The sequence below is a fragment of the Zalophus californianus genome, chromosome 7, assembly GCF_009762305.2.
Source record: "Zalophus californianus isolate mZalCal1 chromosome 7, mZalCal1.pri.v2, whole genome shotgun sequence".
In the NCBI taxonomy this organism is placed as follows: domain Eukaryota; kingdom Metazoa; phylum Chordata; class Mammalia; order Carnivora; family Otariidae; genus Zalophus; species Zalophus californianus.
This window is the reverse complement of record NC_045601.1, coordinates 22,283,175-22,310,003: the sequence shown is the minus strand read 5'-3', so window position 1 is coordinate 22,310,003 and position 26,829 is coordinate 22,283,175. Positions and strand designations below refer to the sequence as shown.

The 26,829-nt window shown below is 40.6% G+C and overlaps 1 protein-coding gene and 1 non-coding gene across 2 annotated transcripts in view; one reads left to right on the top strand and one right to left on the bottom strand.

Moving 5' to 3' along the window:
• Positions 1 to 1,345: 1,345 nt before the first annotated feature.
• Positions 1,346 to 1,492, bottom strand: LOC113928216. The gene has a single exon (XR_003521869.1). It is a non-coding gene; the product is annotated as a U4 spliceosomal RNA (small nuclear RNA).
• Positions 1,493 to 19,771: 18,279 nt separating this feature from the next.
• Positions 19,772 to 26,829, top strand: part of PHACTR2 (phosphatase and actin regulator 2) — a 190,724-nt gene continuing 183,666 nt past the window's right edge. The window contains exon 1 of the mRNA XM_027601422.1: positions 19,772 to 19,904. Coding sequence (XP_027457223.1) covers positions 19,892 to 19,904 — 13 coding nt within the window. The 5' untranslated portion in view covers positions 19,772 to 19,891. The remainder of the gene's footprint in view (positions 19,905 to 26,829) is intronic.

Here is a 26,829-nt window from a genome sequence, read left to right as displayed (position 1 = left end):
GTCTTTCTCAAAAGTTCTGAAAGTATGCCCATATTCAATGATGTTAACGCCATATGTTACAACATCGAAGATTGTCTAAGTCAGCAACTGAGATTTGTGTTATTATTGAGACTTTTTTTTTTCTGATAGTAATTAGCTAGTGGGTTAAGCTCATTACTGTTCTTGGTTTGTGAAACCCACATCATATGCATGAAGACAGATAATCATCTGTTTGCCATGAAGGAAAGACATGATGATTATTCTAATTTTTAAAAATTATTTTATTTATTTATAAGGAATCTCTCCACCCAACGTGGGCTCAAACTCATGACCCTGAGATCAAGCATCCCATGTTCTTCCAACTGAGTCAACCAGGTGCCCTGTAATTATTCTAAATTATAAATCAAATTACTTAGCTACAAGTATAAAGGGTGGGGGGAGTTGTAACTAAGATTCAGTCCTGGTCTATAGCATTTGAGTTTTTAATTTGTTTTTCTAAGAAATCACTCTTTAATTGTTGACAATGATATATGATAAGACATTAAAGAAACATTTCTAGGCTATCTATGCCAAATCATATAGCTAAGTCCATAAATTATTTCTGTCCATGGAATCAAAGGCCCATATCAGATGAATTTATGTTATCTAGAGTTTTATATTAAAAAATACAATCTGACATTATTTTTTCTCCAATCTGACGTTACTCTTAACTCATCTCTCAGTAACATGAAATAGTTTATGGCAGTGACCTATAATGGAATAATTGTACCAAAAGCCTGTCAGCAACTCATGGAAGATGAAATTAAAAGATTAAGTCTGGAGTCTGTTGACAAAAAAGCTGGGACACTATTTCAGGGACATATGCAACAAATTAATGAGATATTTGAAAGCAAGAAAATTGTCTGTTTTGAAATTAAGAAACCCTATTCTTTCATCCTTTGTAGGACCTCTACCTGAAGGGTTATTTAGAGTAAAAAAAATTAGTCCAATACTCAGCACAAATTCTAAATATTACCGGCAGTGAAAGATCTTTTAAAACCTTTTATACTTAAGATCATCGATCTTATGTAAGTAGATAGAATTATAGAATCCCAGTTTAGAAGGGTTCTGGCATTGACAGATGTGGACAAATTTCCCCAGCTATAAATTGGTACTTTGTAACTCACTATGTTGTCAATAGAAATATGTATATCTATAAGTACTAAAAGTTATGATATGGGAGAAACAGATCTCATTAGCTTAGTCCCTCTGAAGTCTTCAAATTTAAAAACAGAGAATGCAACCATCCCCCTCCCCCAAACTTTATGGAAGTCTCACACGTAAAACTGACAAAAGTAGACTTGCTTAGATTAAAACAGCTAAGCTTTCTCAGTGGGAGTCAGGAAATCTCTGAGACACCACCAAAGAATATCCCAGGGTCTTGCTGAGCAGAATTTGAGAAAAGTTTTCAATTAGCAATAATCGCGCCTCGGATAAACCTCATTGACTACGATAACTGCCACGGTGCAAAGCTTGCTGAGCAGAATTTGAAAACCACTAATTGACACTAGATGTTCCAAATGTCAATCCTCAGAGTAAGGCTTTCTTGGAGTCAACCCAGAGAAAGCAGAAAGAAGGAAATAATAAAGATAAATGTAAGAATTAATGAAACAGAAAATAAATATGCAAGGATCAACAAAGCCAAAAGTTGGTTCTTTGAAAAGCCTAATGGAAATGACATACCTGGAAATATCCACAAGAGAGAGAAGAAAAGCACAAATGAACAATATTAGAAATGGGAAAGGAACACACCTGTAGGGATTACAGAGATTAAAAGACAGTAAGAAGCTATTATAGGCAAAGCTGGTATCTATAACCTTGAGAATGGAGTTAATGTACATGTTCCTTAAAAATTTAACTTACCAAAACTGGCTCAAGAAGAAATAGAAGTTGGAAGCTCCTATAATTATTAACTAATTTGAATCAATGATCAGAATGTTTCACCAGACCCTGAAGATTGTACTAGTGAGTTCAACTCAGCATTCAAGGAACAAGCCATTTTAGTTGTATTCATTTGCTAGAGCTACCATAACAGAATGCCACAGATTGGATGGCTTAACCAACAGAAATGTATTTTCTCACAGTTCTGGAGAAGTCCAAGGTCAAGGTGTTGGCAGGTTTGGTTTCTTCCAAGGCTTCTCCTCAGCTTGCAGAAGACTGCTGTCCTGCTTTGTCCTTGTAAGGTCTTTCCTCTATGCGTGAGCATCTCTGGTCTTCTCTGTGGGTCCAGATTCCTCATCTAATAAGAGCACCAGTCACATTGGATTAGAGCTTACCCTAAGGGCCTCATTTTAACTTAATCATCTCTAAAAGTCCTGTCTGCAGATACAGTCCTATTCCAAGGTGCTGGGAGTTTGAATATGAATTTGGGGGATACGATTCAGCCCACAACACTAATCTTACACAAACTACCTCGTATTACAGAAGATGATGAAACATGTCCCAGCTCATTTTTTTTTAAAAGATTTTATTTATTTATTTGCCAGAGAGAGAGAGAGCACAAGCAGGGGGAGCAGCAGAGGGAAAGGGAGAAGCAACTCTCCACTGAGCAGAGAGCCCAGACGCAGGGCTTGATCCCAGGACCTTGGGATCATGACCTGAGCCGAAGACAGATGCTTAACCAACTGAGCCACCCAGGCGCCCCTTTCCCAACTCATTCTAAGGCCAGAAGGGAAAATGACAAACTAATCTCACTCATAAGAGCAGATGGAAAATTCCTAAACAAAATACTTATAACCTAACCCAACAATGTATTGGAAAATATAATAATCACAGGGTTGAATTTAGTGCAGAATATTACAGTAACTAAAACTCTATGCTCAGCGACTACAGTTCATGATAAGAAGAGTTTAAAATTGATCAGTTTACCTGTACTTAGTGATTGAAGAAAATGTACTTATTTGAAGATGAATTTGATTTACGTAAGATGTGGAATTTTGTGTGGTCTTACATTCCTTAAATCTACAGGTCTTCTATAAAACTGATTTTTACTGTGGTGCCTTCCCTATATTTGGACTTATGTTCATTAGAACTTTTCATGTGCTGCCGATGCCTTTCAGGAATACCACCACGAAGCTGAAGGATCCACATTCATAAAAACATGCTGGTTTTCACACAAGTCCTAATGAGCTTCTGGTTGGATTGTTCAGAGGAGAATGTCAGCCTCTGATTTTAAATGTACTCTTGGAGCAAATGTCTATCAGCGTGTGGCTGCTTACGTCTGTTATTTTAAGACACTAATCAAGAGAAACATAGCATTTCACATCCCCTACATTATTTGTGTGCCTTAATATAAAATCAATGTTGGAAAGCTAATTACAGTATTCTGGATTTTGCAGTCAATAGGCATTTGCGATCATGAGTGGGTGCTATTGAGAAAGAAAAATAAAGGAAATACTGTCAAGCAAAGACTACTCAGGAAATTTTATAGGTTTAAATATCACTCCAGTTCAAAGACTTTCTATTTATTTACTTATTTATGTATTTCTTTAGTAACAGGAACAAGCTGTCTTATATGTTGTATCTGAAGATCTAAACAAGAAAAGGCCCTGTGTCTTATTAGCTGAGGTCACTGTGGTAAAAAAAAAAAAAAAATTCAGGTCGCAAGGACAGTCCATTATGATGTCTGCATGAGGATGGACTGATTTGTCCTGTTGCATGGGCTTGTCCTTTCCCCTGATTCCAGATGGCCATCTTTCCATGCATGTGCTAGTCACGAGGTGCACTGGCTGAAACCATGGATGAAGTAGAACAAATCCATGCCCATTACCAGAAAAACTCAACATTTATATCCTGTGCACAGTGGGTCAGTTTAATTGTATTTGCATACGAAGGTTAACATTTCTCACAATAATTTTATTGGAGTTTTTGAGACAATATTTTGAGGTACTGACAGATTTTTTTTTCTGTAATTCCTGGTGCCTTGTGATATTCCTTTTGCCCAGGCAGCTGGGCCTTCTGCACTCATTTCTTCAGGAGAGGGTGACTGAGCCGCAAGCAGAGAGCAGTGAAGCCAACTCTTGACTTTGGAGTTTCAGAAGCTGAGGCCTGGCATAGGGTAAAAGACTGGAAAGGATTGCTTGTAGATACTCAAGGAGGCAGATGGACTCAGATCCATTCAGGACACTGTTGGAGTGACCTTGTGTCAGGCAGGTTGACAAAGAGAAAGAAACATCGGTGTGGCAGTCTAGGCAGGTTGCCTAAGTGCCATCACCTTCTGCCCTCGATGTGGCACGTGAGCCGAGAACGAGCTTGTGGGGCCAGGGAGCAGTGAGGTTTTGCCTTCCCCGGCCCAGAGTTATGTGACAGCAACAGAATGTTCCTTCCCAAGCACCCAAGAATAGCATGAAAGTGGCACGGAAGAGGCCCTAGGCCGGAGGCAGCTGGAAAGTTTGGGAGGGAGGCAGGATATAGCAGTGACCTCCATGGGTCTCTGGCCTGAGGCCAGTGAAGGCCAAATGGGATTAGGGACTTCTCAGAGGATGCCAGTATACACAGGTGATGAACCCAGTGCCACCTTGAGACTCAGGCACAAGGTCACCTTTGCTCTGGGCTTGGCCTCTTCCAGTTAACCTTCCTCTTACACAGCGGGGAACGTGCCACCTGGAGCCTGGACCCCCTTCCCGGGGCCATGCCTCAGGTACCCGGGGGCCTGGAATTCCTGCTCCAAACAGCCCTCAGCCCACTTCCAGGCCTGTCTGGTTTGCCTCCCTTGACCCATCTTTGTGAGGGTGAGGGTGAACTGTACTGCTGGGGTTCGTAGCCACAAGCCGGAAGAGGGGCCGTCAGCAGGCTGTGCTGACAGAAAGTGCATATGTGGCTATGAGCAGAGCTCACAGCTCTTAGAGAGCAGGACAGGCCTGGGGGCAGCAGAGAAGGGTGGGCCTCAGGCTAGAAGCCAACTCTCAGTGCGGCCACTTTCCAGGTCATTATGAAGGTACATTTATTTGTTAAGTGGAGGATAGAACATCTTCTAATAGTCTCTTAGCTTGCTTTATAACCTCAATGTTTAGACAGGTGGAATGTGGGTTTCCACTTGTACCTTTGGCCTGTCTCATCTCCCTGCCCCGCTGTGACTTCTCAGAGCGTCAGCCTTTTGCTCGGCTCCATGGCCGGCCTAGGATGGTGCTCAGTGAGTGTTGCCTGAAGGAATGTGGAGAATAAATGTGTTTTTGAAGGCTGTTCACCTGAAAACCCATGAAAAGTTAACTACTGGCATTGAGAACCCATGGAAATATTCTGGCAGAATTTGGAAACAATACACAGGGGTTGGCATAGGTTGAACACCACTAATCCACTTCTAAATGAAGACGGGGTGTCACTGCTGCCTCTGAGGAAGTGGAGTAGGAGAAGCCCTTGACTTGATTATGGTCCAGGAAGCAAGCCCAGGCTTCTGCTTCGGTGCCGGCCTTGGCTGGACCCAGTTGGCGGCATGTGGGCTTCCTCTAGAGCTTGCCGTCAATGGGTCTGGAGCCAACAGCCCACGCTTCTGGGCAAGCAGGGCTTGGCTCCTGCCTTGGACTCGGAGACCGTGCTGGCGCCGCTACAGAGTTCTTGGCCCTGCTTTGCTCTAATTAACCAGGCTATCGGTGGGGCGAAGCGGGTCAGTGGTGATGTCTGCTCTTCTGTGGACGCCTCAGCTGAGGGAAGAAGTTCTGAAATGAAGACTATTACATAATGATTTTATGAATAACACATAGCTTCCTAAAACAGGTCTTTTTCTATTACATTCTCAGAGCAGGTTTTAGAAGCAAGCCAATTTTAGACTCTTGTAGTAAGAACAAATCTAGGAACCTTCATCAGGTGTGACGCATTTGATGCAAAATATAGATGGCCAAGGAATGATGTTGCTTGGTAATAAGTGCAATGATATGATGACCTCTAAAATATATATGAGCTCAGGGACGTATGTCAAATGACACACTAAAGGATAATTAGGTGAAGGAAGGAGGTAGCTATACTAGTTTTGTTCAGTATAAAACTGAAATGGAGGGTTTCATCCCACTAGGTGGGGAGGAGGGGTTGTGCCACATTTACTGAGCTCTGGGGGAGTCTTTGGATCTATTGAAGCAGAGTGGACAGAGCCCGGGACATCTCCAGGGTCATGAGCATTCTCTGGTGCTGACTTGCTGACTGGGTTTGGAGCTTAATTATTTAAATGTTTCCAGACTCAAATGACTGATGAGCTAACATATTTTTAATTCAGGCTTTCACAGAGCAAGCTGTAAGATGTGCTGAAAGCAAACGCTGTAGAATGCCTTGCTAAACGGATACAAACTGAAAATTCCAAGCCATGGATTTGACTTCAGTGTTCACATTTGAAATGACAAATTTAAAATGTTATCCAAATTTCAAGGGAACAGGGCTTGACATCAGTTCTTGTCCTGAGCGGAGGCTTTGGTGAACTAGAATTTGTTTTGTTGTTGTTTTTAAAGAGAGAAAAGAATGTTGTTAGAATAAAGAAAAAGAAGGTTGCCAGAATGTTCCACTTAATTTAGCCCTCTAAAGATAAACACACTGGTGAATCATTGCAAGCTGATGTTACTATTTTAACGTTAATTCTGTAACCTTTTCCTACCGCTTCCTGTCTACTGAGTAGGTGGGTTATAGGTAGACTCACTTAGAGGAGAGTTTGTTTCTGTCAAACTCCTTTTAAGTTTTCCAGTGGCTCAAACTATTTCTGATATAAGCAGTCGCTACTCGACGCAGGGGGGTGGGGTGGGGGAGGGCTTAAAATAGTACTTTGAAGAATGAGCATATCGGAGAATTATTCAGTTTCTAGCGATTCTATAGAGTTAAGACAGTCTACTAATCATCAAACTTAGTAAGTAATTGATCTCAAATGAATTGTAGATACTTTATAGCACTATGCAGATGGTAACTGAATCTTGAGAGTCAGTCTTGCAAAATTGGCCATGGAAAATACTTGCCCTGTCCCCAGCAAGCCAGATCTTTGTATCATTCTATTCCTTGTCTCCTCTGTCTTGATACCATGTCTTTTTATATGTTCCATTTTCCAAGTTGAGGGTGACTAACTAGGCTGTTCATCCTTTCTCGGAAGGTTTCCCTCTTGGTGGTTATGCTTGTGGCAGAAGCTCTCATCCACCTGAGCTTCACTAGCAAATGCACCATCTTATTTATGTTTGCATCAGAGTATAAGTAACAAATGTTGACAGCAAACGTTTCTGAGTGGATGCTACAATGGGTTTTCAGCAAGTAAATGGTCTTTAGCTATAGAAATACCGAATCTCTCTGTAAGAATCACAGCATCCAACCATGGGGCTGTTTCTAGAGCTTTGCAGCACTTGAGGCAAGTCCTATGAACCCACCCAGCTGGCCCCCACTCCTTCAGGTCTGCCCAGTGTCCTGCCCTCGCTGCTGCCTCCCTCCTTCCTTTGTTTTTCTTCCCAGCATCCATATCCAGGCCACATCATCCTGCTCTATACTCTGGATCTTTATACTCCTGGCCTATCTTTTCCCCTCCCATGTTCTCACTCTCCATACTGTCAAAGAGCCCATTCATTTTTATCTTGGGAGAACCCATTGTAGTCATTGGGAAAACCCAATGAATTCCAGGAAGACAGTTACTCAGTCTAGTGTCCGAGAAATGGAGAAGTCCTGCTTATGGACTGATTGCTGTCCGCTCCTTTAAGGGGTGCTGGGAAGATTGAGAACGGCCTCACGTAGGTAACACGTAGTTTCAGCTATGCTCTTGCTAAAAGATTTTTGAATTCTTAACCCAACATTGGCCTAAGCACTTTTGGTGTTAGCACTCAGGGGCGTCGTAGACCCAGTTGTTTGAATGCCATATAGAGTTAGAGTCTTGGAAGTCCCCTAAGTCCATGGTATTGAAACTCTTCTTTATAATCCCTCTACTCTTTTCTCCTGCTAAATACCTTTTCACTCCCTGCTCAGATCCCACTACCGGGGCCTTTTCTGGTATCGTCCCACCACCAACCATGCTTTCTACCCATTAGCCCCCATTTAAGACCTCAGGTGCACCTAGAGGAGCAGCAGGGCCATCTGGGCTGTCTTTCAGCACATTCCCAGGGAGAGGGAACTTTTAAAATGACTTGCTTAATGACATGTAGTTTGTTAAGATAATGGTGATGTCCTAGGCTGAAAAACATCTCCTCCCCGTGCCCCCCCAAGCCCCCCAGGAGGTCTGCATCCTAGTCTCCAGAACCTGTCAATATGTTACTTTACATGACAAGGGGACTTTGCAGATGTGATTAAGTTAAGGACCCTTGAGTTGGGGAAATTATCCTGGATTATTTAATTGAGCTCAATATAATCCCAAGAGTCCTTATAAAAGGAAGGCAAGGAGGTCAGAGAGGAAAAGGCAATGTGACAGCAGAAATGGAAACTGGAGTGATACAGCCATAAGCCAAGGCTGGAAGCTTCTAGAAGCTGGAAGAGACAAGGAATGGATTCTCCTTTGAAGCCTCCAGAAGGAATTCAGCTCTGCTGATACCTTGATTTTAATTCTATAAGACTTATTTCAGATGTCTGACCTCCAGAACTATAAGAATAAATCTAGGTTGTTATAAGCCACTAAATTCGTGGTGATTTATTACAGTGGCAACAGGAAACTAATGAAGATGAAATGACATAGGCAAACGATAAGAGACTCTTTTTCTTAAAAGATTTTATTCATTTGAGACAGAGACAGAGCACAGAGGGAGAGTGAGAGGGAGAAGCGGACTCCCTGCTGAGCAGAGAGTTGGATGCAGGGCTCGATCCCAGGACCCCGAGATCATGTCCTGAGCCGAAGGCAGACCCTTAACCAACTGAGCCACCCAGGGGCCCCAAGACACTCTTAACTCTAGGAAACAAAGTGAGGGTTGCTGGAGGGAAGGTGGGGGGGGGGATGGGGCAATTGGGTGATGGGCATTAAGGAGGGCACACGATGTAATGAGCACTGGGTGTTGTATGCAACGGATGAATGACTGAGCTCTACGTTGGAAACTAGTAATGCAGTATATGTTAACTAATTGAATTTAAATAAAATAATTTTTAAAAACATAAAAAAATTTTAAATTAAAAAAAAGATGAAAAGACAATGCAAAAAGCAAATTGAAAGCAGAACTGAGACTCAAGGAGATAAAGCACCCATAGGATGGCTCATTGCTTCTTTAAGAGCAACCACACCAGCTCCCCATCTTGGCCTGTGTCCCTGATGGTAAGTTAGAGCCTAGTTAAACCCTGATTGCTGTCCAGTGCCTTTTCTTCTCTTGCACCTCATATCAGAGACAAAGGTTTATCTCCTTTCCCCCATCGCTCTCAGGAACTTTTCTACAACCATCTTGGAGGCATCTTCCTCAAAGATGGTAGCTAGGTATTTGCTCTGCTGCTCATCAGTACTTCTAGAACCATTTAGATGGCTGGTGTGGATGCTCACTGTTGTCTATGCCCAAGTTTAGTGCTGTGAATAATAAGCACAAGATGAGACCCTAGTCATTAAACTTGGGATCTTATCCTTCATTTCCTTAAAACAGTGGTCTAGTGGGAAAATTATGAGACTTCAGTCTCCAGCTAAATCAGCCAGGCAAACTCATTGATTACCTTCTATGTACTCAGCACTTAGCTCTCGGTATCCTGCGTTGATACAAGAAATTTGGGTAGTCTACTTCTTCCTTCAGCAAGTGCCTGCATAAAGAGCTAAAAGCCACATGGTGAAAAAGAATTGTTTCCCCAATTAATCTGAAGCCTAAGTAAGTATTAGTACTTAACTATTTTTTACTAATGGATGACGAAATGTACTTTTGTAAGAGGAAAGTAAATTTTCATTGGGCTATTTAAGGAGATCAGGCAGAAATTGATGAATGAGTGAAAAAAAAGTGACCAGTATTTTTTAGGCATGATGGAATTCTCCTTTACGTGAAATGTGAAGTGGCTGAAGTTAAGAATGGGCCTTGCCGGGACCACAGTGTTTGTCTATTTCTCCATGTGTCACTTACTTAGTCAGGTACTCATTCTAAAAACAATTGCTGAGCACTTAATATTCTCAGAGCTGTGAAGACTGACTAGATCCCTGCCTTCGGGGCACTGCACATCATAGCGGAGCTAATCAGGACATATTTGATCAGGAATTATCCAAGGTAAGAAACATCCTGTTACTAAAAAAATGTTCAGCTTGAGTTAAAATTAAACAGCTTAAGTTTAAGTCACTCAGAACCCAGGATACCTTGTTTGATGAATCCCAGAGAAGTATCCCATGAAGGAAGTTTTCTTGGTTGCAGAGTGGTTTTGCCCTTGCCAGAAAAGCTCTTTAAGATCCAGCCTAGGGGCACCTGGGTGGCTCTGTCCATTAAGCGTCTGCCTTGGGCTCAGGTCATGATCTCAGGGTCCTGGGACCTAGCCCCATGTGGGGCTCCCTGCTCAGCGGGGAGCCTGCTTCTTCCTCTCACTCTACCTGCCACTCCCCCTGCTTGTGCTCTCTCTCTCTTTCTCAAATAAATAAATAAATAAATAAAATCTTAAAAAAACAAAACAAAAAAGATCCAGCCTAAACCTTTTTCCCTTTCCATACTATACAGCTAATTAAAATATGCCACAATTTCTTTATAGAACCATGAATCCAGAAGGGATGTGAGAGGTCCTCAGTCCATTCTGCTGACTTAGGCACAAATGCTTTCAGGAGCCAGGCAGGTCATATAGGGATGTACGGCTCAATGGAAGACAACAGGGCGTAGTGGGTATTTTGGCAAATTGAGAGCATATGCCTTGCTGAAAGCTTTCAAGGTCTGGCCTTACCAAATGTTCATGTTCACAGGCCAGGTTTGATTAGACTGCCAGTTGGCAGCCCTTGATTCCTCATCTCGGAAAACAGTAGGCTGACCCTTTTTGAAAGCCTATTAGAGACAGTTGTCTTTGAGTGTTTGGGTGACAGGCTGCCCTCGGTCAGGCCAGCGTGCACTTGCCAGCCATCTGTCGGGGGGGTAGGGGGGACCTTGCTATCTGGTTGGGATGAGCATCTATCATGCTCTTCACTAAGTGATGGCTTGTGGAAAGAACTTGTTCAGGCTTTATATTCCTGGAGCAGATTCTGTGAACCTGCTTTTCCCTCTGGTTGCTGGTTTTATAACAGAAGACTCATGCACAAAGCAGCTGTAACTGCCTTTTAAGCAACAGGCCATTCTTTTGGCTGCTGGATGAAGTCAGGAGTCTCTTTTGCCAATTACTCAGCACCGAATCAGACAGATGCCTTCCTCTGCATTCTGGGGACCCGGTTGTATTGCTGCCGACTCAATAATTTTTTGAGCACTGGCCGTAATGAAGTATATGTAAAGTTCCTGAAAACTATTCTTAAAAATCCTTGAAGTGATAAATAAATTGATCTGGATAATGGTAAACATATATCATCCTACTTTGACTTATAGATTTATAATTTAGTCTCCCTTCAGAAATAATTTTTAAATGCAGTTATCTCCTAGAATTTAGAAAGAGGCATGTATCTCTTCACGGGCAGAAATTCTACCATGTTTATTTTCATACCAACACTACTGAGTACTTTTGAAGACCAGGAGATTTCTTTTTTTCTTTTTTTCTTTTTTTTGAAGGCACAGAAGATTAGCTTTAAACATTTTATTAGTCAAATTGAGACAGAAACTTGAAGCCTTAAAAGAAATTATTCTTTGCCATTAAAATTGGGAATTCGACAAAATCAGATTTTGTAAAAAGCAGTTGGGTTTCTCCAGAGAACCTCCCCGTTCCTAATAAATACTATAGCATGTAGAGATTGCAGACGGAGATGCTACAATAAAAAAGACCTAAATGTAAATCCAAATCTATAATTTGTGCAACCTGAGGCAAGTTTGTCTTAATCTCTCTAAGTCTTAATTGTTTCATCTACAAAATGTGAATAATGGTAATAGTACTGAACTCAATCTTATCGTTAGGCTTATGTGAGATAATGCACAGGGAAAGAATTAGGCACAGAGCCTGGCAAATAGTCAGTGCTCAAAAATGTGAGCTGTTCTTAGGGTGAGCAGCCTGCAACTCAGACACACGTGTCTCTGGAAGAGGAGGAAGGAGCTCCTCAGTGGTCTCCTGCAGTCGGAATCATCTGGGGAAAGGCCGTCTTGGGGGCAAGGGGCAAGTTGCTAGTCAATGCTTGATGAGTTGGTTCTCACCATAACCCACCAAGGCTTCCCTGAATGTTTTGTGCAGGGCTAGGCCAATGCACAGGTCTGCCTTCAATTCTGTGCTGGGCTACAACTCCAGGGCTGGGGCATACTAGCCTTACACCCAAGAAATCCCATTTGGATGCCAAAATTTACTTCTTAGGGTAGCCCAGGCTTATTGGTTGTATTAGAAAAACTAAATATATCTTACATATCAGGGAACCATCTCTCTGTGACTTTGTCATGTTTCACTTGATTTCTTTTACTGAGATGGGCTGAGGTGGTTCCTTTTGTCTTTCTAGCCACCAGTGCATTTACTTTGAGAGTCACTGTCGAGTAAGATCTGCCAGTGTGCACTCCTTGGTCCAGATGATCTTTTATTCCCTCTCATCCTTTTGTATTGTTAGAGTAAGAGAAATGCATTCCTGGACTTCCAGTTTTGTGACTAACGAGGGACGTCTGTGTTCAGGGGCGCCTCCCTGAGCACGCTGTTGGAAGCCTATCTTTTTTGTACTATAGGAGCAGTAACCGCAATTGACATTAAGTGCCGGAAAGGTTCAAGACAAAAATTATGGGGTAAATGCCCATTTCTTTCTTTTTTTTTTTTTAAACTAGATTTTCCCAGACTGTAGTCAGTTAAACATGAGTTCTATTGGAGTTATAAGAGTTATACCATGAGGAGGTGAAGTAAGTTTGGGAAACCTTGGTAGGTCATATTAAGAGGTAAGTGTTCATGAAAGAGAGTTCATCTCTCTGATCTTTCTTCTGAGAAACGGGACATGGGATCTGCTGAGATTCAAGGGGAGTGAGAATATGCTTGAGAATTCAGTGACCAGCAGAGGGAAGGTGGATATGCAGACCCCCTCTGTGGTAATAGCAACAGGCCCTAAAAAAAGAAAAAAGAGAGATAACAAAGAGTAGAATCAGAATCAGGGGAACACACGGAATTTTGACGGAAGGAGTTTGTGCTACAGATGGCTGGCAAGCAGAACGCTGCAGTACTCTAGATCAGAAAAAATTAGCATGTTCTCTCAATACATGTATATTTATTAATTTAGAAGTTATATACATGGACCACTGTAATATTATATCATGTATATTATGCAACATAAAAACAAAACACTTTTAAGGTCAAGATCAAGGTGAAATAAACAATATTTCAAAAATAACAGAAGTTTGTTTTAATAAGACTAAAGTCCTCTGGGCAAAAATTACTAATTTTTTAACGAGGCAAAGATGAAGTATGCAGTATTAATTTTCAAATCTTGGTTTAATGATGTAAGAAACAGCAAACCCATAGTTTGGTTCTCTAGGAGTTTATTCTGATACATGGCTTTAATGACAGTCAGAGCTGAAAAGAGATCTTTTTGAAGACGTGTACCTTTGAGCTTGCAAAATCATAATTCATTGCAAGCAATTTTTCATCCAAACTCTTGGTTGCAGTTCAGCTAGTAAATGGCTTTCTTGCCCATTGTCATTGGTTCTTCTTGAAAACTAATCAATATGTGCTGCATCTTTGGATTTTAGCAAATGAGTTGAAAATTCACACACACACACAAAAAAAGGGAAAGCAAAAGAAAATTCACTGAAACTCATTTTGAAGCTTTTCAAACCAGATAAAGAATTCAGTTTCCTACTATCTTAATTCCATGCTGTGGAACTATTTACTGTATGTTTCAAGTCTGACATTTAGAGAAGTGAAGGTGCCATGAGCTTTGTATATTAAATATTATTGTAGCTTAATAATTTATCTTTTATGTAAACATAAATGTTAAGAGAAGTTCTAATAATTTCTTTCCTCATAACAGTGGATCACTTTGCCACCCTCCTTGGTGTGTATTCAATCCATTGTAGAGACTATTAATGTAAGTGACCAAACTACTTCTATTCTTTAAGTGCTTGTTCTTTAAAAAAAAATATATATATATATATATATATATACCAATTTAAAATCTAAAATTACACATCATGTCTGAATCCAAATCTAAAACTATCCAATGTTTCTCTTCATTCACACTTGGAATTCTCATTGAACATCCCCCTCATATTTTGTCATGGTTTCCCAGTTTGACCTCTGTTTGTCAGTGTTTTTGTTGATTTTGAAATGATGGTTTCACAATCAATAGTTATTTAAATATGCTAATACGTGTTACCAGCTTCTAATTCATTGTTTTTCATTCTAATTCATTGTGCCTTCTCTCTGGGTTTACTTTCCATCTTGCTAAAGTGCATCCTTTAGTAAGTTTTAGTCTATCTGTGTCTATGAAAGTGTCAATGTTCTTTTAGCCTGTTGGTATCAGTGATTGCTAATGAGAAGTCTATGTCGGTCTCAATGTCATGACTCTTTTATTTCCAAGATTTCCTGGGAGTTATCTTCCATATTCTTGTATTTTTGTCTCTTTTTTTTTTTCTATTTGCTTTTGATGTCATGCTTTCACTTATCTCTTTGATAAGCACAGTTATTAAAAAAATCTTTATGAGACTCTTCCATAACATTGAAATCATCAAGATTGAAATCATGTTTTATTGATTATTTTACTTGCTTTTGAAATATTAGCAATCTTAATTTGGAATTCAGTTTGCACATTCATTTTGAGTGGAAGGTTTTGTCTTGTTTTTTGCTTTTTTGGTTTGATTTTGACTCTCTTTTCTCTCCCCCTCTTTCATAGTTCTGTGGTTTGACATTGCCTCTACCTTGCCCTCTGCTCTTCCAGTCTAGAGTCAGCTCTTCTGATGATGTCTTGGGGTTTCCGCATGATTTTGAGGGGGATATTGCCAATTGAGTATGGAGGGAGCCAGCGTGAAGCTGATTTTGTTCCTGATTTTGAGACTTTATCCTTCCTGGGCCTATCTAGGCTTTATAAAGTCATGACTTCTAGAAATGGGTCAACAGCCATTTTTTCCCCCCAACTTCCTTTCTTGATTCAGGGGACCTCACTGAAGCAGAGCCTGGCTCTCACCCCACCTTTCTCATGCGGAGCTCTCTGAAACCCATCACCACACAGGAGCCATGCATGGGCCTCTAGCCTCTCTTTTGCACCTTGAGCACAGCACCCTCATCAGAAGGCTTAGTATTACTTTGAACTTTCGGCTCCTTTCTGATTCATGGAAGTGGTTATCTAGTTTTTTAAAGCCTTGCTGTCACTTACCTGTTTAATATTTTATCTATCCTTGCTGTGTGTGTGGAGCAGAAGGATGGTGTCCAAGTGTGGACTCCCCAAACCACCTTGACCAAAAGTCCAAACATATCAGATGACCATGTCTGATAGTAATAGCTTCATTAAGGTCTAGATGCCAAGCCAAGTTCCAAGTATGCTGAGAAGTATCATGGCTTCCCATCAAGGTGTTATTTAAGTCTGTGTGAATAGAAGGCCTTTTGTAAGGGCTGTGTACAAGGGAAGAGAAGCAAATGTTAATAAGTAATTCAGGAGGCACCCCCTCCCACTTTACACCAGAAGAGAAATCTCAAAGGAGAATGGTTAGGAATAATGGAAAACATAGGCATGTCAAGTGAGTATTCTCCTAAAGTCCAGATAATAGATCATTAGTTAAATGTCTAATTTTTTTGCCCTGATCTTCCTGGAAATACTCTCTGTCGCAAAACTTCCTCTTGTGAACTTTTTTTTTTTTTAAATAGTTCAGGGATTTGGTTTAGTACTTAGGAGAGTTATAAATCCAAGCACTTTGCTCATTGTCACTATCAATATACAATAGCTGTTCTTGTAAAAGCAGTATCCGAAATCTTTTCAGAACAGATTTCCAGTAGAATCTATTCCCAAAGGAACTGGGAGCAAGCTTGACTACTTCCTAATTGGTAGTCAATATACTAGTACTTCTTTATTTCCTTGGGTGAATCAGAAAGTGAGAAGATCAAGAAGGGCCGATAGGCTGATCTGGGTGTCCGAGCGATCTGCTGGGCCAAGCAATGGACGATTCATTCTCTTAATTTTTCCATTCTAAGGAACAAAGTCTAACTTTGCAGAGAAGTATCCCACTTGGTTCCCTGAAAGCCAAACCATGGTATTTTTAGCCAATAACTCTGGGAGTTGCTACACCTCTTGGAAAAATGTGTCTGCTTCTTGGTCCCCACAGTAGCCATTTGGACTGTTCTTGGGCTACCTGGGCTTGGATTACAGTCAGATTACAATCAGAAAAGGGAGAGCATGATTGCCACCAGCTCCCTTCTGTGTCCCCAACACGTGAAAGCATCTCATAAGAAAGTTAAGAAATAAAATGAAATAAGCAGAACTCTTTAGGAAGCCATGATGTTTTCTTCTTTGAAATTGAGAGAGAGAGAGAGTTGCTAATAGAGTTTTTTGAAGAAAGATGTGATAATGGCCAGGTTATCAGCAGGTGCGCATTTGAAGGCGCTAGACGCCCACTGGTAGCCTTGTTGTTTCTACCTTAGCTGGTCAGGTCTGGAATCGCAAATATCTTGCGACCAATCTCAGGCCAACAATCCTTTAGACATGCCCCCCCCCCCGCCCCCAGGGACAGGTTGTAGCCTTCTTTCTGTAGGTGGGATGGCACTGAGGGTATTTGGGATGCAGGTGCTCCAAATTTACCACTGGCCTCAAACATACTAGTCTGATCTGAAGAGAGCTAAGGAGGTTAATAAAAACAGGAACTAAGCTTATGTTTAAAACATGCTATAGAACTTTTGACTTATTGATGCTCCTACTGGGCCACACAACATCTCTGGGACATTTAGAAAGGGCCTGGTAAACATTTCACATGCAGGCATTCCCCAACTAGAGCACGTTAACTATGGGTCTGAATGAGATCAAGGGAAGGAATGGACTCTCCCTGGAGCTTGAAGGAAATGTTCCCCTCACTGCGCTCTTTCACTGTTATAGTGCCACCTTCTGATGGCAGGCAGGAGTGGGAGGGGGCAGTGGGGTGTGGCAGGCGCGTGCAAGGGGACACGGAGCTTTGGGTATGTGGCCATTTATGCTGTTCGTAAATAGCTTCATTCCTAATAGCCACTCGGCATTGGTTTCATTAGAGCTAGACATCTTTCTTTGTTGCTCATCCCTTGTTTATCTCTGACATCTTCCAGAGCAGCTGGAGAAGTTTGGGTGGGGCCCCCATCAGGTGAGGGAGGGAGCTAGGGCGTTCCTAATAAGGAAGGGGGCCCTGTGGCAAAACAGTGTAAAGGATTATTTTCCACCCTTTTAAATTGCAAAACGGTACTGAAGGACCACAGTCCCTCATTTGAAACCCCTTGGGGTCAGGTGTGTTTGAGAATTCAGAATTTTTGCATTTTAGGAAGGTAACATAATGCATATACAAAATGCTTTGTATCGTCCCGGCAGGGCCCGAACAGATTCTCATAACAATAACATTAAAATTCTTGTTGTAAAACATGTTATTTACTCAAAATGAGATAAGCAAAGATTTTTTTTAGAATTTTTTAAAGGATTTTATTTATTCATTTGAGACACAGAGATACAGAGAGAGAGAAGAGAAAGCATGAGCAGGGAGAGAGGCAGAGGGAGAGGGAGAAGCAGGCTCCTTGCTGAGCCAGGAGCCCGATGTGGGGCTCGATCCCAGGACCCTGGGATCATGACCTGAGCCGAAGGCAGACGCTCAACCATCTGAGCCACCCAGGCGCCCCAGCAGAGATCTTAAATAGCCTCCCATCCCTTCAAGTCATGTTGTGGCAGAAATGTATTTCGGAGCCCTACTTTAAAAAAACAAAGAACCTTAAGATTTTCAGAACTGGATTTTGGAATTGTGTATAAGAGATTATGGTTATTATATAAATCATATCACGAGTTAGGCAGCATTTAATGGTCTGTCCTTGGAACCTAATCCAGTGTTTATGAGAACAAGTGTTTTTCAAATTACCAACAAAACAAATGTTTGGCATGCAATCCATTTATAATTTGGTGACTGAATTGTGTTAATGAAAATAATCAAGAGTCTCATTTTGAACCATGTACAGAGCTAATATAAATATATTCATATTAGTATGCACCGTCAATACCTAACACTTCTTAGCTACTCCTTACCAAAATCTCAAACTTCATGAAATGTTCCTCTTCCTTTTGTCATTCACATTTCCCTGTTAATTCCTAGCTAGCTTGCCCTAGATTTCTACCGATGACACTCAGTCTGGGTGCTTGACAATCTTAATCAGGGCAAGTAGATGAGGTATGGAAGCCACAGTGATTTCAGTCTTATGGGATCCAGCATTTTAAACAAAACCATGTGAAGAATGTTTTCTTGAAATTCATAGAGTGATGTATCTTCAGAATTGTGACAGAATTGAAATAAGGGGGATAAAGTTTCAGTGCAAAAATTCAACTTTTCTTTGAAGAAAATGTTTTGTACTAGTATGGATATCATAAATGGTGTATTCTGTGTAAACAGTGAAGGAACCTCAAATCTATAGGAAAACCAGAAGTGAGGTTAAAAACAACTACTTCAAAGCTGTCGAAATGGAAGGCAAGATTATAAATAATTTGCAAGTGATTTGTCACCAGGAATTCCAGTGGTAGACGGAAAAGCGAAATAAATGATTTGCTTTTCCAACTGAATGACCCTGAGGGTATGATAACACCACAACTGGTTGTTTTTTTTTTTTAATCTTGTCAAATAGAAAAGCTGTAGATCCTTACTATACTGTGGATTCATTGTATCATAGGTCAAATGAGGGCACTGTCAGTGTTTTTACTCTATCTAAGAAAATGCAGAAAAGAGAGTGGTGCTGTCCCCAGAACCTAACGTCATAACAGCCCCAGGCCATGGCACATCATTTCTTCAACACTCTGTCCATCCTTATGCCTTGCTGTCGTAAGGCGTTTTAGGTGACTTTGCATCTTTGCACAGCCAGATTAAAGAAGTGTACTTTCCTGTGTTCGTAAATGTGTTTTTCTTGATCCTCAGCTTTCTGTTACTTAGGTGGCTACAGATTGTAACATACAGTGGAGTCCCCTGACATCTTTTGACAATTCTTTCTGGTGTTATTGGTGACAGTTAATGAAATTCCTTTGAATTTCTCTCTTTAGGATAGGTGGGCAGAAATTCTGACCGGGAATAGGGACACTCGTCATGATGAAAACATAGCTAAACCATGATGACAATACTCAGCTCCTTAGCATTTAATTAATGCAGAAATATTAAAGATTGCCTTTATTGTAAAATGGTTTTTCTGCTCTTCCTTGCCCACCCCCCCCAATGACAGTGACAACCACCACCACAAACTTTAAAATCCTAAATTGAAAAGTTGCCCAGTCATTCGGTGATGTCAGTGATAAAGGCTGGACCACATTTAGATCAACCTCAAAGACAGGATAATTTATTATCGTTTCAAAGATTCCTTTTTACCTTTTAATTATCTGTGCCTCTTCCTGCTCATGTTTGCTCTGGCATCTTTTGGAAAAGCACCGTGTTCTGCATAGCATGTGCACTTCTTTCCTGAAATGTGCAGTACATTCAACATTGCAGTGATTTTTTTTTTCTCCTTTGCTTGGAACAGAGGTGAAACCCCCAGTGGATTCAAGTATCCACTTGATAGGCTCAGTCTCTCTTAATCAGCCTGTAATGGAGCTAATGGCTGTTTGTCATCCTTGGAGATATAAATTTCCTGGCGGTGTCTCCTGCAGACAGTGCATGAAGTATGCTCTGTGTGCTGCCTGCAAGGACTGATAATCAGAAGAAGGGCAGGGTGCTTCGTTAGCCAGGAGAGGAGCTGGGGCTCCCGGGCTGCCAGGCTGCAGAACCTGCCTCGCCACTCCTGAGACATGGACAATGCCGGTAGGTAAAGCAAGCGTGAATGCTTCCCAGTCTCCGGGCTCGTTTGCAGGCGGCTTCCTTTGCTGCAGAAGGTTTGCTGATTTGTTGGTCTTACTCTGCACTTCATCATTCAAGCCCGGGGGGGCATGGGATGCGCTAACCCTGCTGCATTGTCCAGCAGGCGATCGGTGTTTGCTTTGAAGTTCAGTAATTGGGGATGCAGATTCTAATTCCACATTCACCTTTTTCCAGACTGCACTGTTACTTTCTTTAGGCTGTATGAAGTGTGCTGTGTGATCCTTTTGTGCTCAGAACAGAGGGTGAAAAATGCATACAGTTGATGAAAAAAAACTATTACGAAAGGGTGGCAAAAGGTAGATGGAGTTAATGAGCTAAAGACAGTTTTTTTTTTTTTCAGCATTACAATATGCCCAGTGTAATAGCAGACGAGTGTTTGGGTCTTATGCTTTGTCTTCATGTTAGGATGAAATGTGCACAATGTCTCAGTATCCTCTGAGGTTTTAATTTCGGGAGTATAGACATGAGTGGCCAATCATGTATGGACCTTTTTAAAAATGTATTTGTTTTTAATATCTTTACTTACCAGCTGGACAAATATAACTGTTGAAATATTCGAATGCCAGTTAAATGATTAGCATAAAATTATTTCTCACGCAGAACTTTTTTTTTCTTTGCTGTATTGAACTTTTTTAGAAGGTATCTGCTCCTCATTTCAGTGTTATTGACACTAAGTGCAAAATTCTCCCAAATGGGTTGTGGGTTCTCTGTCTCCTGAAACTCATTAGTTCAGTTTCTCAGCTGCTGTCAGCTTCATAGTGATGCCCCCCAGTGTTTTGAGACGCTGGGATGCATCTTTTAAAACACATCCTACACAGTAAGACCACCCATTTTTAGTAAAACACATTTGTTTATGACATGTGGCTATTTCAGTCCTTGGTTCAGGTAGCCTAAGCAAGCAGAAATTTTGAAGGCAGAGTGTTTTGAGTTCTTTTGTGGAATAGTTTACCAGGACTAAAACTCTGTGACTAAAATAATTTTGTATTTGACGTTGAAAGCATTGAAATAAATTGGAAACGTGAAATATTAGGGAGCAGAATTTCAGGGTTGTGGAGGAAACAAAACAAGTGTTGGGGGAGTGTGTATGTGTGTGCATGTGCATGTGTGTGTGTGTGTGTGTGTGTAGTAGCAATAGTAGTAGGAAGGAGGCTGGATTGATGTAAATGCATATGATGTATATGTGTGTGTATACATTATAACCCCCATTTTGATCATTAAAAAAGTATGCCATAAGGCTTGTCATAAGAGCATGTAGGTATGATATTCCATGACAAGGCACAATTTCAAGATCCACCAAAAACTTCTCTAATTATAGAGGTAGAGTGAGTAAAAAATAAATAAACTAGAATCCCTAATTTAGCCTCATTTAAAACTTCTGCCACCCACAATTAATTATACTGACGTCCTGGCAGAATTATCACTTTAATTCAAGTAAATGCCTTTCTTAACTGACTCATATATTTATTTAAAGACCATTTAAGAAAAGGAAAGAAACTACTGTAGCAGCCTTTTTATTGGTATAAAAAATGCTGAGGGTTATGGTTTACTCTTTGGCTAGCTATAGCTTAGGGGGATAAGTATTTTCTTAATTTGTACTTATATTTATTTATGCTCCCAAATGCCATTAATAAAATACCTCTGCCCCTGACACACTTAAGAATATTTATGCACTTGGTCAAGTGGCTTTTAAAGCAGCAATTTCTAGATCATTTCAAATTTTTGGTGAAACCTCCAATATAGGTATGTATAAACAGGCTTTTAAATTACATTGTTTGACTATTTCAGAAATAACATCTTTCTTATAATGGCCAAGTGACTGTCAGTGATCATTTTTCATGGTAATTTTTTGATGATGGAAATAGCCTCTCTTAGAGCAGGGAAATACAAACATCCATCACACACGTACACTTCAATAAATTGTATTGACTATGGGAAGGCATTTAAGATAGTACTGGTAAGTGGCCAAACAAAACAAAACCAAACAAACAAAAACACCCTGGAAATACCTTCAGCGTTTAGACCAAGACACCCCCCCACCATGAACTTGGAGCACTGCGATTTCTCCCATTTGATTTAAACAAGAGAATGATGTTGAATATCTGCTTAAATTTGTCCAGTCAGCCATGGGTTCAGGCCCCGGATGGCAGAGGCTGGCAGTTCAGAGCTGGGCACAGTTCTCACCATTAAACCAGCAGGTTCAAGGCCAAGCAGGGCTTTCTGGGTTGGGGTTTGGATAATTGTGAGGCAGAGACACAACTATGAGTATGTGTGCACGCGCGTGCGCGCGCGCGCAGACACACACACACACACACACACACACACACACACACACACCGAGTGCCTCTCATTTACTGACATCACACAGAACATTGTGGTGGAGATATTTGCCTGGTTTCTGCTGTTAACACCTCAGGAAGAGTGTGCTGCCTGGGACTCTGGCTCTTTACGCCTGTCTGCACAGTTCAGCAAGCATGTGAGTCTGTCCAACCTTTTCTTAGCAGCAGAGACCTGTCTTTGGCATTCCTACTATCTCTGAGAAGGAGACATCCCTTCCCCATAATTGCTGGCTTATGTATTCCTTTAAAAGCTTTTCCTGGAATAACAATAAAATATTTATCAAACAGTGCATGTGGAATATGTCAGGGCCGTTTTAGCAATATCTAACCTTTTCTTCTTCTGCTTCTGCTTCTGCTTCTGCTGCTTCTTCTTCTTCTTCTTCTTCTTCTTCTTCTTCTTCTTCTTCTTCTTTCTTCTTCTTCTTCTTCTTCTTCTTCTTCTTCTTCTTCTTCTTCTTCTTCTTCTCTTCCTTCTTCTTCCTTCTTCCTTCTTCCTTCTTCCTTCTTCCTTCTTTCTTCTTTCTTCTTTCTTCTTTCTTCTTTCTTCTTCTTCTTCGTGTGTGTGTGTGTAACTGTTACTTCTTATAAATTCTGTAACAACTCAAATAGTGGTCCTTTACCAAAAACAGGTCTGTGACTACAGCTGCGGTCCAAATTATTCTGTCCCTGCTTTCGTGTGCCCTCGCTGCTCCCCTCCCTCCGCTGCCTCAAGTGGTGTTCATGAATGAGTTGTGGAAGCGATGTTGCAGCAAAGTTGATTAGTAGTGTGCAGTTGATGTCTGAAAAACAATGCTTTTGAAATGTTATTCCATATCCTACAGGAGCAGAGTATTATAAAAAGTTCTGCAGCCTTGGTGGGGCGCACTTTTCATTGCTTGAGATCAGGATGTTTCCACTACCGTGCGTGGGTCTTAGGAGGCACACTTGTTGGGAAGGGAGCTGATGGCTGGGAGAACCACTGTGCCCTCCCCTTACCTTCTAGCCTGGTAACTTACAGGCTTTTGACCCTTGAGCACAGTAACTGAGAAGTTCACAGTCTGCTAGCTCCTTGTGAAAAAGACTGGAGGGTTATTTGGGAACCAGACTGAGGGAGAGTTTATAAGGGAATGATCAAGAGCATCTGATCATCTGAGATGAACACTGGGGGCCCTGCCACCTGGCATCCCAGTGACCATGAACAAGCTATCTAAAACCTATGCATTTATTTTCTCATTTGTGAGTGCCAACAATAATTGTATCTGTCTCACAGGATTGTTGTGAAGAGAAAATAAGATACTACATGTAAAATTTGGTACAATGGTTGGCATACGGTCCTTCTCGATGCATGTTGGCTGTTTAAAGAACCATCCAAAATTTCAAGCAAGGTTCTTTATGAATAAAGACGTGCTCTAGCAGGATGGCTCTCGCAGAGTGGTGCTGGTGTAGAAAGGTAAGCGCTTAGAGTCGGACATCAGTCAGGTGGCTGCACCAAGAGCATAATTGGAAATTGAAATCAGTGGTGAAATGGGATAGGATTGAGGGGTGCATTGCATCAGTAGAGTCTGATGAGTAGATAAGGAGGCAGGGGAAAGGAGACCAATCAAAGCAGACTTGTGGGGTTTCTAGTGAGAATCTAAGATAATAATAGTGCTATACTATGGAATACAGGGGAGTTTTAAGGGAAAAACAATGAGTTCTATTTTGGACTTGTTGAGTTTGAAATACCTCTATGTTACCCACTAACTTTAATAGCTGTTAGTGATGACTTATACACACACACACACACACACACACACACACACAGGCACACGTGCACACACGAAATTCCTTACTAACCGTGGATTTGGGATAATGCGGGGTTTTTTGTTTTTTTACCTCCAATTTAAAATCTTTTCTATTTTAATCTGCTTTGTTTAGTTCATCCCAGTAAACCCAACAGCAGTTACGGCTTCCTTACCCCTGGCCCCCCAGCCTGTGTGGGATCCTATAGGTGATGTACAGAAAAGAGACTTTCAAATGGTTCTTGACAATCTTTTCAACACAGATGGAGACAAGACCAGGTCCAGAGGAACATGCCACTAAGCATTGAAATAATTTTGGCAAAGGTAGGCTGAATGTAAGAAAATGTAAGCACAAACACATTTTATTTCAAACTGGTTCAAAAAACTTTCCTAGGAGAATCTACCTTAGCAGCTCGGGCTGCCACCTTCATGTTCCTGAACAACTACAGATGGTGATTCGGGAGAAGGGTTACCTAATGGAGCAGACTTTCCTATGTGAATTAATTTGTTTTGGAAATGAATGCTTTCTAGGACATTTGACGATGTTTGAAAACTATATTTGGTGCAATTTAAATTTTTTCCCTCTAATCCCCTACTTTCATGATATCTTGGTTTTAGTAGCTACAATTTTGTTAACTGTGACACATTTTAGAAATATAATAATGTTATATACACACATCATACATATGCATACATTTGCATGCATATAATGCATTTTATATATGTACTTGTGCGTGCATTTTTCGGTTGGGGATTAAAAGTGTCAATGTAGGGGAATGTAGTGTTGCTAGCTCTTTTAACAAACTTAATAAAAATCTCAAACAGATTTTCTTTTTAATTAAAAAAAGGAATTGATTCTTATTTTCTGAAATGCCTCTTACGTTATAAAAATGTTGATTACTGAATATTTGCTATAAAACCGGTAATTACAGTATTTTCTTTTGCATTTATTGTGAAGTCCATTGTGCTATTGTAGCATTTTATAGTTCATCAAATAAGTATTTTTTTTAAAGATTTTATTTATTTGAGAGAGAGAGAACAAGCTGGGGAAGAGGGGCAGAGGGAGAGGGAGAAGCAGACTCCCTGCTGAGGGAGCCCGATGCGGGGCTCAATCCCAGGACCCTGGAATCATGACCCGAGCTAAAGGCAGATGCTTAACCAACTGAGCCACCCAGGTGCCCCCAAATAAGTATTTCTGAGAGCACCTCAGATTCATGTAAAGATATTTTTCTCAGGGAGAGATTAAAATTTAATAAAGGATCTGCTTTTTGGAATGTCTATTTTCAAAGTGCTGTTATTATTATAGAAATCACTGTCCTTTAAAACAAAAAAGTCAAAGGAAATATAGGTTCATGTACATAAAAGCACTTGAAAAGTGGTACTAAATTTTCTTGTTTTTTTTTGTTTTGTTTTGTTTTTAGTATAGTTGACAAATAATGATACATTAGTTTCAGGTGTACAACATAGTGATTCCCCAGGTTTATACATTATGCTACATTCACCGAGTGATTCCCCAGGTTTATACATTATGCTACATTCACCGTAGTGTAGTTACCATCTGTTACTATACAAGGCTTTTACAATATCATCGATATATTCCCTATACTGTACCTTTTATTCCCGTGATTTCTTCATTCCATAACTGGAAGCCTGTGTCTCCCCCTTCCCTTCACCCATTTGCCCATTCCCCCATCCCTCTCCTCTAGCAACCATCAGTTTGTATTATAGGTCTGATTCTGAGTTTATACTCTAATTTTGGGGGGACTTTGATCTCCTGAGAATAAACCAACAGTTTTGGCTTAAGAGTGTGGAGAAGGAGGACAAAGTCACTGTTTCTAAAAAAAAATTTTGGGTTTTTTGGGTTTTTTTCCCCCGATCATTAGAATTAGTTCTAGGTGGTTTTTTTTTTTTTTTTATTTGCAACCACTCATCTTTCCAAAGGCAAAATGAATTTTTCTGTCTCCATAAGATAAAATAGGAATTCTTGTCAGATGGCTTGCTTGGGTCAAGAAGAGACAGTGGATCAGATATGGAGAGTCAACAAGAAAGCATTTTGGTGACAGAGAAGGGAAATCGGTAACCCAGCATTTTCTAAATGATAAGTCATTGCACATGAATGCCATAGGATATTAGTTAAATCTCACTCCCTTTTCACACATACACACACAGAGATTTCAGTGTTAGGCAATTTTGGGAATTGCTGAGTTTGACTGTCAAACAGGTTTTACTTAACATGCTAATAGAAGTAGCGCAGAATTCCTTGCCTGTGCTAATATTTGTTGTGAAGTCCCAGGATGGAATCTAGAATGCAGCATTTCCTGGTCATATTAACCACGGGTTCTCCAGGGGATGCCTAGTAACAGGGTGTAGAACAGATTTGGGAGTCACTGTTAAAATCCCTTCGTTTTCATTTTTGCTTTTCATTTTCACCCTATTCTTCTTCTCCTGAATTCTTCTCCATTTCCTATTTCCTCATATAGAAGCCATTTTGGGAGAACTAGCAAACTATTCACTTGGATAAATATCAGAGCTTGCTTATTTTGAAATTATATATCTGTGTCATCTATGTCCAGGATTTCTCCTTCCTTGTTTCTAGGTTTTGGGGCATTTCATTGCTCATTAGCATCACCATCAGGTGCAGTAAAGAAGGAGAGGCAGCTAGACTTAGTCAGCTTTGGAAATGAATGGAATTCAATTACATCTTTGAAATTAAGAATAATGTGCAGATTTTATTGATCCAAACCAACATTTCATATGCATTGTTAAAAATGG